Source organism: Mauremys reevesii, linkage group 18 (genome assembly GCF_016161935.1).
Source record: "Mauremys reevesii isolate NIE-2019 linkage group 18, ASM1616193v1, whole genome shotgun sequence".
Classification (NCBI taxonomy): Eukaryota; Metazoa; Chordata; order Testudines; family Geoemydidae; genus Mauremys; species Mauremys reevesii.
In genome coordinates, this window is record NC_052640.1 from 19497154 (window position 1) to 19512791 (window position 15638).

General features: G+C 42.4%; 1 protein-coding gene across 1 annotated transcript; it reads left to right on the forward strand.

The window, feature by feature from the left end:
• The first annotated feature begins 43 nt into the window (after window positions 1-43).
• Window positions 44-15094, forward strand: DDX51 (DEAD-box helicase 51). Its single transcript, XM_039504898.1, has 16 exons — window positions 44-125; window positions 1247-1674; window positions 2034-2293; window positions 2948-3098; window positions 5213-5358; window positions 5711-5782; window positions 5990-6096; window positions 7282-7390; window positions 8273-8418; window positions 9297-9486; window positions 10251-10366; window positions 10461-10577; window positions 12341-12442; window positions 13028-13091; window positions 13663-13797; window positions 14516-15094. The coding sequence occupies exons 1-16, from the start codon at window positions 103-105 to the stop codon at window positions 14540-14542; spliced, it is 2193 nt and encodes a 730-aa protein (XP_039360832.1). The 5' UTR covers window positions 44-102; the 3' UTR covers window positions 14543-15094.
• The last annotated feature ends 544 nt before the right edge of the window (window positions 15095-15638 follow it).

Below are 15638 nucleotides of genomic sequence, written 5' to 3' on the forward strand. Positions count from 1 at the left end.
TCCCCTCAGTCGCAAACGTAACTGCTGCGCCTGCTGACGTCAGCTGAGCGCGCGAGTAGCGGGACGGGCGGGTGCAGGATCCGGAAGTGCAGCCGGGGTACCATGGCGCTTTTCCGCATCAACAGGTAAGCGGGAGAGAGTGGAGCCCGCGAGGGGGAGTGGCGCGTGGAGTAGAGGGAGGCGGCGGCGGCGGCAGCAGACGGGCCCACGTGTGTTGGGGGAGGGTCTGCTCGCCCGCCCCTCGTGGGCATCCAGTGGGTGTGGAGGACACAGGCTCAGCTGAGAGCGGGTGTCGGGGGGGCGTTACTGCTGTGCCAGGCTGTGGGCAGGGATTTGTAGCGCAGCGTTACGCCTGTAACTCATCCACGGTACGTGAAATAGTATTTCACACCATGTATGGGGGGGGGCCCATTCCCTCCCCACCCAAACACGCAAACCACTAGGCAGCCCGCCCCCCCCCCACCCCGTATCACGAGATTGTCTTAAAAATCCTGTTTCGTCTTAAGTAATGAGTTATTGTAGTTTGCTGTCAGGTTTTGGAGCCTTCAGGCTGCACCTGTGTCATGTTTTCAATATTTTCTCTACAGTCATAAGACTTTGGTTTAAATGCCTGCATTACAATGGTTAATATGGAAATACAAAAGGAAGTATTCTTAATTGGCTGCAAAGATGTAGACTAGAGCAGTGCTTCTTAACCAGAGGTACATGTACCCCTGAAGGTACACAGGTGTCTTCCAGGGGGTATGTCAGCTCATCTAGATATTTACCTAGTTTTACAATAGGCTACATAAAAAGCACTAGTGAAGTTGGTACAAACAAAAATTTCTTACAATTACTTCTATATACTCGGCTCTATATACTATATGCGGAAATGTAAGTACAATATTTATATTCAAATTGATTTATTTTATAATTATATGGTAAAAATGAGAAAATAAACAATTTTTGGTAATAGTGTGCTTTGACACTTTTGAATTTTTATGTTTGATTTTGCAAGCAAGTAGTTTTTAAGTGAGGTGAAACGTAGGGATACGCAAGACAAATCAGACTCCTGAAAGGGATCCAGTAGTTTGGAAAGGTTGAGAGCCACTGGACTAGATTACTGTGCCTTCTTACAGTATCTAATTAACTGAAACTGGATTTTGTTGCCTTTTCTCTGCCAGTAAAGATGTGAAAAGGGTGGCTACAGCTTTGTTGTAGTGCTTGATGTGGTATGTTTAAAGCATTTTATTTGTGAAACATTCAGATACCTTGGTGGTGAGGAGGATGCTACTGAGGACCGGTCACAGGCCCTGTTAGAACGGCTCCGTGAACAAGCTAGAGCCAGGCAACTGAAAAAGCAGCAGCAGGTGCTTTTGCCTTCTGATGAATTGAAACAAAAGAAAACGGAAAATGAACTCCACCAAAAGCTCAAAAACTTTGGATTTGATTCTGAAAATGAATATCAGAGAGAAGTAAAAAAGAGGAAGAGAGGACACAGCGGTGAGGGTTCCTGTGGCGAAGGGGAAAAGAAGCTGAGGAAGAACCACCAAGTGAGCAGTGATTCTGAGAAGCCTTTGGCGGAGGCAGATTCTGACCTAGCTGGTGAGACTGCCAATGGCTACATTCCAGCTAAGAAGAAAAAAAATGAAAATGGGAAAGAATCAAGTCTGTCTCAAAAGAAAATTGAAGCAGGTGAAAACAAAACCGAAAGCGTAGGATTTAATTGTTAAAATTCAGTGTCAAATTATTTTTTATTTTAGAAGAAAGTGAAAAATTCTGAACTTCTGGTTCTGGTTTACAACTGGAACCTGAAAATTGGTGTGTGAGGGTAGGGGGGTATGCACTTAAGTATGGAAAGTTAACCACTCATTTAACAATATCAAAAGGGCAGTTAGAGCTACATTCAACCTTAGGATTGGAAAGAGGATGAGAATGTAGGTGGATTTTTAGATCCTGGAAACCCTAATTAGTAAAAAAAAAAAAAAAAATCCATTTTTTTTCTGTCCCACTGTCTGATTGTTAGCATTTTATTCTTTCTACCAAAATTTCAGATCTTGATGAAAACAATAGACAACAGGAAAATAAAAGTAATTTGAAGAGACACCAAGCTAAGAGGAGGAAGGAGAGGGACATTCCAACAGAAGTTGAAACAAATGGAGCTGAAATTGCTGAGAAAGATGGTAGTGAAGAAGTTAAAGGAAATCAAAGCACAAAGGAGGAAGTGTGGATACCTACTTCGAATGAGAAAGCAACACCACCACCCTCTAGTTTCTTGGTTTTGGGAGGGTATGACAGAAGATCAGTACAGAAGGTAACCAACTGGCCATGGAATTTGTTCTGTTTGTGTTGTTTGGGTGAGAGAAGGAGTATTCTAACATGCTTTATATATCGCATTGTCAGGCTTATGGTAGAAGTAATTTCATTAATACATGACTTACTAGCCTTTTCTAAATAAATAATTTATAAAGTACACAAAAAATAAAACAATGTTATTGACTATACAGTCTTCTTGATACATTCAGCATTGTTTTAAATTTAATCCTGATGTATAAATGCATGGTAGACTGCCCTTTCATTTAAATTTGCTCTTCAGGTGTTTTACTGGGGGTTTTTTTTCATTTTTTTAATGGTGTGGTCAGTGTGTAAGGTCCCAATCCTGAAAACTCTTTGTGCAGATACTAAACTTTCAATTGTACAAGTGCAGAGATGCACAGTTTTGGCCTATCTTCAAGCCATGTTGCTGCTTGTGTGTTACTTTGGGACAATATGTTACAAACTTTTCTGTAGAAAATGTTATCCTCTTAAGGCATAAAATCTTGCCACAATGATAATTATTTTAAAAATACTGAATACTAATTAGTTACTGATTGTGTTACACTAACTTTTTCCCCTGCATTAAAGGAACTTCAATTTCAGGCTGGTTGCTGAGAATCTATTTCAGGGTTCATTCACTATTTGTTTCCAGGTTCAGCCCATCCTACCACAGTGGCTTGCTCAACCCAAGCTGGTCCATAAACGCATAAAAGAGAACCTAGTTCCAATCCAGGATGTTGAGGGAATCCATCCCAAACTGCTAAAGAAGCTGCAAATGAATGGAATCGAGTCTTTTTTCCCAGGTACCTTTAATATTTGTTTGGTTTGGGTTTTTTTTTAAATCAGCTAACTTCTCCATTATTCAAACAGCTCAGTTTGTGTATGATAGAACTTGCTAGAAAATCAGGGCTCTGGGGAATGCTGGAGATGAGTGGCTTGGGGGGGGGGCTGGATAAAAATTCCAAAATTTCCCAAAAGCTGACAAGAATATGATACTTTAGCCAGTGTGGTGTGGATTTTTTAACTTTTTAAATTAAGTGGTTACTTGGGGACCAGTCATCTTCACTACCAGAGCTGGATGGAGAATCAATCTTAGAAAAAACTTGCTGTTCCATACTTGGACACCAGGTGGAGCTGCGGTATTGCTATGTATAACAGGGTGGCCAACCTGACTCTGAGAAGGAGCCAGAATTTACCAATATACATTGCCAAAGAGCCACAGTAATACATCAGCAACCCCCCATCAGCTCCCGCCCACCAGCAGCCATGCCAATCATCGCCTCTCGCCCCCTCCCCACACCTCCCAATCAGCTGTTTCGTGTTTCATGGCGTGCAGGAGGGGGAGGAGCGAGGGCACGTCAGGCTCAGAGGAAGGGGTGGAGTGGGGGCAGGACCTGTGGCAGAGCCAGGGGTTGAACAGTGAGCACCCCCAGCACATTGGAAAGTTGGCACCTGTAGCTCCAGCCCCGGAGTCGGTGCCTATACAAGGAGCCACATATGTGGCTCTTCAGAAGTTAATGTGGCTCCGGAGCCACAGGTTGGCCACCCCGGTGTATATGTAGAGGTTATGACATGCGCTAGGTAGGGACACACCTCTGTAAAATCTCCACTGGAAGGTTTTATTGGTAGCATGTATATTGCACATTGTTGATTTGATTAAGACAAAGGAATTAAAACAAACGTAGAATTATTACAAGGGGTTAGTGCATTAACCTTTCACTTTTAAAGACTTAAATCCAGATCACAAATGTAATTAGTTATCAGGTCTTAGTCTGCATTAGAAGACTATCAAAGAACTGAAGATCTAGTGCAGACGCTTTCTATTTTAAAGTATTTCACTATTTAATATTTTGCTGTGCTAGGACACATAGCAGAGTGTAATGAGTTGTTGGCATGCTATCCTCAATTACTCTCCTTGTGTCAATCACAGACTCTTATACTTTGAGGTCCAGAACCCCTTGTCTTCAGTTTATAGTATACACTGGCAGGAAATAAGTTCAATAATTTACTACTTCTGCTGTTCCTGATCAATAGATGCAATATAAAACTAACACATAGTATGCTGTGAGGAAGAGGCGCATAGATGATTTGTTAGTGGATATTTAGTTCAAAGTTGGCTAATAAGCCAGAGCTCTCCGAAGGAGAAGGGAAAAGTCACAGGTTGTAGTCAAAGCTTTTGTCTTGACTAATTTGCTCTTGCTTCATTTGTAACTTCTCCTCAAGGAGCCAGAGCTACAGGAAGCTGGGCACCATCAGCTCCCACTGAAGTTGACATGACTTGGGAGCATTTAGCCCCTTGCAGGATTAGCTCCAGATGAGAGTAAGAATCATCTTTTTAGGCAGAGAGTACACAGCTGCCCTCAGCCTTGAAGGCACAGGCTCTGTGCTGTCTCCCAGTGAAAAGAAGATTTTAAAAAATAGTAAATAGTTAAGTGGTTATTCTTGTTAAACTCCTGCCTAAGATCATTCTGTTCACACTTTCATCACCTTGATACATAAGCAAACAAGAAAAAATTACGTAGTGAGCTACAAGGGGGAGCTAAGTTTGGATTTCGGGACAGCTGAATTACTTGTATAGGGAAACCCACATAATCATTGCCTAGATCTAGTCAGGGCTCACTTTCAGAAACAACAAATTGATTTAATCTTTGGTTTATAGCCAGTTTAAAAAGACCCTGATGAAAGGATGTGAAACAGCTTCCCCAAAATGAACTGGGGTTCCCGAGTAGTGAAGAGCTCTTTTGAGTTCTAGATCTTCCATATTCGCACCAGAAAACCTAACTTAACAGCAGGGAGAACACAAGGCTTTCCAAGACATAGAAGGAGATGACCTTGTACAGTTTTTAATAGCATTTGACGGATAGACTTTGGCCCAGTTATTGCTTTTTTTTCTGATCCTCATTTTCCTTTTGTTCAGTTCAGCGAGAGGTGATTCCTGCCATTTTGGAGAGTGCATCCAGTGGCTTTTTGGTAGGGAGGGGAGGATACCAGCCCAGCGATATCTGTGTCTCGGCCCCTACAGGCAGTGGTAAAACACTGTCTTTCGTCATCCCTGTGGTACAGGTGAGTTCAGCCAAGGTGTATAGTTGTAACAGAGAGGGCCACAGTTGCCTTTGTTTCTCAGCAGGGCTGTAAAATGGAAGCCTCTTAAGGTAGGTAAGAAAGCCGGGAAGAAACACCAACAAAAGCACTGAGGCTTAGAACTTCATAGTTGCCTAGATACAATTCCTATTGACTTCAGTGCCCCATCCAGCTTCTGTGGCCAAAGAACATAATGTGAGGGGTTGAGGAAGATAGCAGGGAATAAATGAATTAGTAAGTGTTGGGACATTACTAGAATGCCGCCCACTTGCCCAGACTGTGCACAGAGACCCCACTAGCTTTCAAGTGCTCATTTCGGCCTTTGTTTTGGCAGGCTCTGTTAAAACGAGTGGTTTGTCAGGTGCGAGCTCTGGCAGTTTTGCCCACCAAAGAACTGGCACAGCAGGTAAGAGACTTTTTTTCCTCCCTTTTTCTGAGCTGAATTTAAGTCAAGTGAAAGGCTGGTGCTTTAAACCCACTGCCTGAACACATATGATTTCTACCATGTGAAGTAGGTTGAAGACTAACTGGGTTTGATGCTGGCTAACATAACAGAAAGCATTGTCATAAACAACTGTCAAAGTAGCTAACACATCACATCTCCCCTCTGCAGGTGAGTAAAGTATTCAACATCTACACTGATGGGACGGGTCTGAAGGTTGTTTTGGTTACTGGGCAGAAATCTTTCGGGAAGGAGCAGGAGACTCTTGTCCAGAGAACGTAGGTTAAATGTTTTTTTTTGGATAATGTTTTACAGCTCAGATGTCTCAACCCCTTATCTCAGTGCTAGAGAGGTTGAAGCGTAGGCTATTGCATCACATGTTAGGTTGCATCACATGTTAGTTTTTCTGAACAATAGTTTCATATACTAGATATTGTTTAAAATCTCTGCTTGCCAGAATGCTAGGAGCAGCATTTTATGGTAGTAGCTACAATTACTAAAGTTTTGTTAGCTTTAGTAGGATAGAAACACATTACCTGTGACTTAAAGTACAAACTGCTACTTGCGCAATAGAGTCTGTCCTTGGGATCAGCAGCCCACTCGGGGGTGGGGGAAGAAGTGGCTTTGTCTGTCAGTTGCACCTTCAGAAATCAAATTGATCATGAAATTGGAAGGATGCAGGATGTCCCTCCTTACTGGGATCCTTAGCACTTAGTGCTTTCTGCTCTTGTCTGGTCTTTCCAGAGCTGATGGATTTTTTTTTTTAACTACTGCCCCAGGAAACTCTTTTGTTAAATTATAAAATAAAATAAATTCGTGGAGAGATCCTATCTCCTAGAACTGGAAGGGACCTTGAAAGGTCATCAAATCCAGCTCCCTGCCTCCACTAGCAGGACCAAGTACTGATTTTTGCCCCAGATCCCTAAGTGGCCCTCTCAAGGATGGAACTCTCAATCCTGGGTTTAGCAGGCCAATGCTCAAACCACTGAGCTATGCCCCACTGTGGCTACTTTGTAGGTTTGCTGTTTATTCAGTTTGGGTTTCAGTTCTGTCCTCTTATTTTATCTTTGCAGTTCGGTTCTCAACACAGACATAACTGCTTCTAAGAGAACCCAGGATTGGGGCAATGGTGGTGGCCTGCATCCCACATTATAACACTGGCTAAAAAAGGGTTACATGCCAGATAATTTCCAATTATTTAGCCGTGAAGCATTCGCCAAATCTGTCTGAAATGAGCTAGTTCTCCATCTCAGCTCTCCAGAGCAAAGCATGTCCTCGAGTATCCTACATACACATTCTTTAATGTAAATGGCATATTTGATGATTTATTCCTCAATTAAGTGAAGTGAGAAAGGGAAGAAAAGCAAACCAGGTATTTGTTGGTCATGGGAACGTGTTACATTGATCTCACTATACTGTGCACAGCAGGAAGCAGCTTGGTGACAGGACATTTGTCTTTTCAGAGTGATGGGTTACTGCAGTCTGGCTGATATCATTGTGGCCACACCTGGACGACTTGTGGATCATATTGACCAGACTCCAGGGTTTAGCCTGAGACAACTTCGCTTTCTGGTGAGTTAAAACAATCAGATCTACTGAGCTGACTATCACAAGGCTTTTTGTGTCTGTAATTCCTACTCTACATCTTTTTGTACTCCTGGTGCATATACACATCTGTGTATAGGAACTGCCATGCCATTCAGATTATTGGTCCATCTAATCCTAGTATCTGCCTCCAGAAAAGGCATTTTATGTAAACACCTGGAGGGGAAAAATCTACAAAAATAAAACTTAACGGGTCAAACTTCAGCAATGAAAACCAAGATTTCATCATAAATTATCAAATTTATAATAACTCACCGGTATATCGGAGTATGCACTGGGGCCACATTTGTTTGGTGCCTTATTTATTCATGGTGTTGAAGATCTGATTTCCCTTATGTCATTTAAAGCCATGTGGTGTTTATTAGCCAATGGATTTAAGTGAAACCAAATCTATTTATCATAGGGGACTAAAGGTCGCCCTTCGGTTTGGCCACTGAATACTGTAAGACAAGATTGAATCTTTTTCTAAAAGATATGATCTAAGAATTATTTTGGAGGTCAGACTAGATTATCACAATGGTCCCTTCTGGCCTTGGAATCTATCGATCAGGTATTTAGATGCCTATGCAAAGACACAAATGTAGGATTCAGCGCCCATATTAAAACTCTGCTCTTTTTTTTTTTTTAAAGCTAGATAGTTTGGCTGATTAAAAATGTGTGCATATACACAAGGAGTGTGTGTGTGTGTGTGTGTGCGTGCGTGCATGTGCACACTCCCTTCTATCATTTGTTTATCCCAAGCAGAAATGTCTTCTGCCTGTTATAAAGAGTGGAGTTTAATGTAAGTAGGAGGAAAGCTGCAGCACCAAAAAGAGCCTAACAACAAGGGCTGTTTCTGTCTGAGTACAGATTATAGATGAAGCTGACCGTATGATAGATGACATGCACCAGAACTGGCTGCATCAAGTGGTAAAAGCAGTGTTCCGAGCCGAAGACGACTCTGGCACCAACATGCTTTTCCAGAGGACAGAACCGGGACCTGTAACGGCAGCCAGGTAACTTGGAAAATGCACTCTGCTGAATCAGTACTACAGAGGAGGACTCCAGGTTACCCCTCTATTCAGTGCTGGTGTTTTATTGTCCGCTCCATTTGGATGTTGATTGTTGTGTACACTCCAATACTCATTCGGTTAGAAAACATACCGCTAATCAAGTCTGCTGTTTTTCAGTGGCTTGAAAATGCAGATGGCAAAGAGCTGATGCTAGGAATTGACCCATGCTTTTTAAAGTAAACTTTACCATCTCGATCAATTAATCCTTTCTCCAGCTAGATTAGGGTGGCATTAAAGAAAGCAAAAATGCGCAAAACTTTGAGGACCAATCGCTATGTTTTTATAGCTGACTGACTTGCACCAGAACTATCACAGCTCCCCTATAAAGAGATTGGCAGAATGTTTGCTGGACCACCCCTGAGCTATTTGCCTGTAGTTGCTGTTTCAGTGTAGCACCATAGACATACATGGCCTTTCACACAATAATACAGGCAGGTTACCTGCCCAGAACAGGGTTAAGACAGAATAACAGGCGGAGAAAACTGAAGGAGGGGTTGGGGTTAAGACCAAGGTGAAAACAGGAAGATTGCCTGGTCACCTGGGAAGCTGGTGCATTCACCGGGGGAAGGAGGGCTGGGGCTTACAGGTGGGTTTTTTGGGTTTTTTTAGTTGATATTAACTGCTTTGAACTAATTAGAGCACTAGCCATATAAGCAAGCTTAAAGGGGCAGGGGGTTGCAAAGTGACTTGCAGAAAGTGGATTGGGTCAGGAAGAGTTAGTTAATTCTCAGATTTTTCAGATGATGATAGAGGGGAGGAGTAAAATGTGACATTCCTCCCGTCTGCCCTAATGCTCAATGCCTGCACGCTCTCTGCCTCAGCACCTGCTGTCCCCAGATACCACTACAGAAGTTGCTGTTCTCAGCCACGCTGACTCGGAACCCAGAGAAACTGCAGCAGCTGGGCTTGTACCAGCCTCGCCTCTTCACATCTGTCTGCGCTGAGAAACGAGCTGGGACAGAAACGGAGCAGGATGCTGAAAAGAAATACACTCTCCCTGAGGGACTTTCGGTAAGAAGGTGATTTATCCTCTTGCAGCCATGGCAGGTATCTTGCTGGGCAGCTTTCCAAGAGGGAAGGAGCTTGAATAGGTTACATCTGAAGAACACATCAGACTCAAAGCAGCTTGATCTGCTTCTGAAAATGTGGTTACATTTTTCCCTTAATTTTAATCCCATGAATAAAAGCAAGACTGCCTGGGGAAGAAATGCATTACTGAGGATCAGGAGGAGAAATGGTTAAGGGAACAGATAGGTCCTACTTGTGTAGCTCTACATATGCATACCTATTGATGGATTTCCACCTGTCCATCTCAGAACAGGGCATTTTTACACAGATACTCCTTTAAAAGAGGATGAGAAACACCATCACTAAGGAGTGTGATAATAAGATAAGAGTAATACATAGCACTTATATCACACTTTCCAGATGTAGAGCACAAGTATGTAGCAAAGACAAGTATGCCTCAGTATCTTCTTTTAGAGATTGGGAAATTGAGGCACAGTGTTATTTTGCCTGACAGTGCACCGTGCATCAGTGTCAGAGACCAGAGTAGAACACAGGTCTCCTGCCTCAGTCCCGTGTTGTCTCCACTTAGACCATGTTACCTTCCCTGCATGACTTGTCCCAAAGAAGATGGCACTGTGGGATCAGATATCTGTAATAGTGAATGGGTTTGTAAGTAAGAAAGAAGCTCAGATAAGTAGGTTTGGGAGAAGAGTCCATGCGAAGAGCAACATTTTTAAAATTTACTGTTTCTTTTCTGTCCCCCGCAGCAATATTATGTACCCTGTAACCTGAATTCCAAACCTTTGTTCCTCTTATATTTCATGCTGAGAATGAAATTCACCCGGGTGCTCTGTTTTACCAACTCCAAGCAGACTTCCCACAGGTGAGTTCATTAATGGGGTACTGACTGTGTACCTGTAGACATCAATTGGGTACATTCATGACTCTGTTTTATCTCCCCACCCCCTTCCAAATAGATTGTTCTTACTGATTCAAGCCTTTGGTGGAGTGAATGTAGCTGAGTTCTCTTCCTGGTTGACTCCAAGTGAGAGACAGAGGACCCTGAAGGAGTTTGAACAGGGGAAGATACAACTGTGAGTGTCTCAGATGAGTGTGTGTATGTGTGTTCGGGGTTTTTTGGTGGGTTGGGTTTTTTTTGGTACTAACCCAGGCTACTTCCAGTGTAGAGAGAATAGTAGAAACATGTATGTAATAAAACAAACTCATCTGCAAAACCGAGCTTACAAAATCCAACTTGTGAACTGAGTGGGAGGTTTAGGCTATGTACACACTACAGCATACTTTGGTATAAGTTATGTCGCTCAGGGATATGAATAAGCACTCTCCCTGAGCAACGTAAGTTACATTGACATAAGCATCAATTTAGACAGCGCTACATTGGCGGGAGAGCTTCTCCCGCTGACATAGCTACCGCCGCTCGTGGGAGCTGGAGTAATTAAGTCGATGGAAAAGCCACCTCCATCAGCTTAAAGTATCTGCACTAGGAGCATTACAGCGATGCAGCTGCACTGCTGTAAGCTCTGTAGTGTAGCCATAGCCTGAGACTCACATTTTCTGAATGTGCAGATGCTGGTGCATTTGTGTGTGCATTTACTGCAATTTTTTGTACAGTTGAGCTACTTGTGTGTGCAAATGGCCACTTAGAATCTAGCTGCTAAGTTGCATGGGCATTTGTCATGTGCAATGGCAGTAAATGCCCAAAGCACACGTGTAATTCTGAAAATCTGAGCCTTTCTGCAGATCAGGTTTTTATTGACACATAATAAAAAATGGATGCTGCTTTACTACAGGGGCTATTATGAATAGAAGTAATGTAATCTAGCAGCAAGAACCTGCTAGACTGACTGTCTAGATCAGGGGTAGGCAACCTATGGCACGGGTGCCGAAGGCGGCATGCGAGCTGATTTTCAGTGGCACACTCACTGCCCAGGTCCTGGCCACCAGTCCGGGGGGGCTCTGCATTTTTAATTTAATTTTAAATGAAGCTTCTTAAACATTCTGAAACCTTATTTACTTTACATACAACAATAGTTTAGTTATATATTATAGACTTACAGAAAGAGACCTTCTAAAACGGTTTAAAATGTATTACCGGCGCGCAAAGCCTTAAATTAAACTGAATAAACTTCTGAAAGGTTGCTGACCCCTGGTCTAGATTTTTGTTCCCAGCTCTGTCACTGATTTGCTGTGACCTGAGGTATATTGCTTAATCTTGTGCTTCAGTTTCTTTAATGCTGATAGGGGCATTGAGTACTCATTGCCTGACAAGTGTCCTTGAGAACCTTTCATGAAAGGGTAAACATATTAAAATACATTTATTTTTAATACAAACCTCTCTTTGCAGTGGCTGTTCAGCTGTCCTGTTTTGAATGCTTTGAGCATGAACGCTTGGATGCATTTTCAATATGGTTTGTGGGCATTTAGCTCCCAATTACTTTGATAGGAGTCACCTGGCTAAAAATTCCACATATAGTGCTTCTAATATCCTCTGTGTCTACCAAACCTGGAAACTCCAGTGGTGTCATTGTTTATGTCAATAGAAAAGAAACCTCCAGAAGTGCTTAGTATATCACTGGAATGGATTTTTCCCTGCAGGTGTCTGATATGGCTGGTATAGTTAATAAATCTGTGGTGTGATTCGTGGTGCTATCTTATGCTCCAAAGACCCAGCCCTCTGTATTGTCTAGCTAGCTTGATGAGGGAGATTAGTAATATACTGAGAGCTGCTCCATATCCAGTTATCAGAATATGTAGTGTCACTGGGCAATTGCTTTATGCCATGCAACAGACCTGAAAATGAACACTACTAGTTTCTTTTCTTTAAAACATAAAACAGGTTAATCAGCACAGATGCCACTGCTCGAGGGATTGACGTTAAAGGAGTGAAGTGTGTGATAAACTATGATGCCCCTCAGTTCATCAGGACTTATATTCACCGGTGAGTGGATGAAGAATACAAGGAAGAGACGTGAATTCGGATTATAATGTCTCTCTTTTGGATATGGCTTTTTAGACGTTTAAGCATTCTTCGTGTACACAAAAAAAGTATGTGGTGTGAAAAGTTTTTAATTCCATTGCAATAGAGTTGTTCGTTCAATATGAAAGCAGTTGTTCAATCAAAATTAAGCCTTTGGCCTTGTCACTACAATGACTCTATTCTAAATTAGGGCTGCTTTCTACTATGCCAGGCCTAATTTATAGGAAATGTGGGTATTGCCCTGGATGGTCCCAAACACTGTTGGCCTGATTTTCAGAAGTGCTGAGGGCCCCAACTTCAGTTGAAGTCAATTAGGACTGTAGGGTCAGCACTTCTGAAGATCAAGCCCTGAAACGTTAATCTTTTGTGTTTATGTACAGGAGGCCTACTTATACTGATGGTACTTGTAGAAATAATCTGAATAGTCCTCTTCAGGTTTCAAGAACTCCTATTGGGGCAAGGTGGGAAGGAATGTGCTGCAGCTGAGGGGGGAACAGAGGGACAGTTAAACCAACATTGAGGTTGGCCTCCTTTATCTGATTTCAGAGTTGGAAGAACAGCTCGAGCTGGCAAGGTGGGATTAGCATTCACCATGCTCCTGAAAGTGCAGGTGAGTCATAGTCCTGGCAGCAATTCTGAAGTGAAGCACAGCAGAGTGGTGAGGAGGAGTGGGGTTAATGTAATTTTCCTCCATCCATTCACGTGCAGTCCAGTTCTGTGTACAAGTGCTTTCCCTTCAGTGGTATCTGTACAGCACATTTTTCATAGAGACTACTTAATTACTCTTCACTGGTTGTGAAGATGTCCTGGTTTGGCTGTATTGAGTATGAATTCTTAGTTATGCTACCTCATCGCATGAAAGGAGGTAGCCACACCGCCCCTCTTCACACACCGATGAAAGCAGTATGCCTGAGCTTCCACAACCAGTGCTGAAAATGAACCCTTGGTTTCCTGCCAACCTAGGAACTCTGTTGCATTCCAGGCCTCGTGTGTGAGTTCTTCAGGAGTTTGCAAACCCAGTTTTTAAGCATAAAAGTTAGGTCTACTCAAAATTGAGCTTATATTTGGTAGTGAATGTTATTCACTAGTAATTTCCAAACTAGATGGAGCCTTCCAGACTCGCTCACTTCCCAGGCTCATGGTCTCCTCCCCTTAATTTTCTGTATCTGTTTGCGGTGAAGGAGTGGAAGTTTTTGCAGATGCTGAGGGATGCTGGCAGCCCAGATCTGGAGAAGCAGCTGGTGAAGAGCGAGTATTTAAAGCCATTGTTGCAGCAATATGAGGAAGCACTGTCCAAGCTCCAGAAAACTGTCAAGGTAACAGCAACAGTGAAGAGCTGCAGTATAAAATTCAGCTGCACAAAAAGCTCATTGTAACCTGCTGCAGACTTGCACATCAATTAGTGTTCAGTGTCTTTTCTCTTAACCATGGAGATCTATTGAGATGCTTGAGTCAGTAGAGAACAGAGGGGCCCTGTGTTGAAAGTACAGTAGACACTACGTATTTTACTGCCTTTCTGCAGATCTGCTGATTTCCTCTAGTGTGCTGGGGATTTGAGGGCTGGGAAGACGAAGATAGAGTAACTATTCAGAGGCTGAACCTTCTGCCAGATCAGAATTTGAGAGACAATTCCCCCAACTTGCAAATTGCATAGCTATGTTTTGAACATTTAAGGAAAAGGAGTTCCATTTGCTGACCCTCCATTAGCAAGGAGTGCTTTCATCCGTAAACGGAACATCGGTGTCCTTACCAGCTAAGCGTAAGAGCAGTCACACATGGTAACTGATCTGGGGGGAAGCTCCTGCTCTAGTACTTTGTAGAGAATCCTAAAGCTAAAGTCAAGAGATTGGTGACCTGTCCCTGCAAAATAGATGGCTTTGGCGTCCAGCTTCTGGACTTTAGTAGTGCTGGGGAAGTGGGAGAGAAGAGAAAGAGAATTTGTCAGATTCTGCTGCCTGATACAGTTTGTGCACATCTGTGTGACCCTGTGACTGAGGCTCTGTGTATCTGCAGTCACCTTCTTTGTCTTAACAGGATGAGCGAGCACAGAAACGAGCATGAGAGGACTGGTGTGTATTTTCCATGGCACTGAAATCAAGCCAGGACTGATCACGTTTTTGCTGTTAATGGCAAGTGTCAGGGTAACAGTGCAGCTCCAGAGCTGATGGATTAGCTGCCCAACCTCCTAGTCCAAAGGCTAAATCGTCGCCTTGCCAACAGGCATTGTGGACCCCTGAGGGAACTGGCAACAAAACTCAGATCTCAGCTTGAACAAATATTCTTTGAAGGGGAACACTGTCTCCTGTCCTATTGGTATACTGAAAACTGCCAACAGTAAATAGAACATCCTGCCTTTTTAGAATGTGCATCTGATGGAGCTTCCAGTTATCAATTTTGATGGGGCCAGGCCCCTCTTGGCTTTGCCTGTGGATCATTTCAGCAGGCAATTGTTCCTTCTCCTTTGCTGCAGACACACCATCTGTATCTGCAAAGTGCATCAAAAGCCATACCATGTATGTAGCAGAATGCTGCCATTTCAAGAACTGTTCCAGGCTGGGGGGTGGAGAAAAAGGATGACTTAAATTTTTAAATAAAGAGTAACTTTCAAAAATATGGTTTTGTTTTCTTGTAAAGGATGGTTCTGAGTAGGTAAAGGAGTTTTTAGGGTGAACTAACCATTGTCCTGGGTCCCTCATACCAATCTTTATTCCCCCTTTATCAAGTCAGACCCATGGTCAGTTCCTGCTGGAAACACCAGCTGTGTTATCAGTCTAAATTACACCATTAATTATGCTAAAGTTTTACTAGGGCTGTCAACTGCAGTTAACTCATGTGATTAACTCAAAAATTAATCCTGATTAATTTAATTGCACCATTAAACAACAGAATATTTAAATTTATTAAATATTTTTGGATGATTTTTCTACATTTTCAAATATATTGATTTCAGTTACAACACAATAGAAAGTGTACAGTGCTCACTTTATTTTTATTACAAATATTTGCACTGTAAAAAACAAAACGCACAGTATTTTTCAATTCACCTAATACAAGTACTGTAGTGCAATCTCTTTATCATGAAAGCTGAACTTACACATGTAGAATTATGTACAAAAAAATAACTGCATTCAAAAATAAAACAATGTAAAACTTTAGA

Excerpts from the sequence above, each read along its gene's own strand:
- DDX51 (XM_039504898.1), top strand. The coding sequence starts at position 103 with ATGGCGCTTTTCCGCATCAACAG. Across the intron at positions 2,294-2,947 it reads ACAGAAGATCAGTACAGAAG|GTTCAGCCCATCCTACCACA; the intron begins GTAACCAACTGG and ends ATTTGTTTCCAG. Across the intron at positions 5,359-5,710 it reads TCGTCATCCCTGTGGTACAG|GCTCTGTTAAAACGAGTGGT; the intron begins GTGAGTTCAGCC and ends TTGTTTTGGCAG.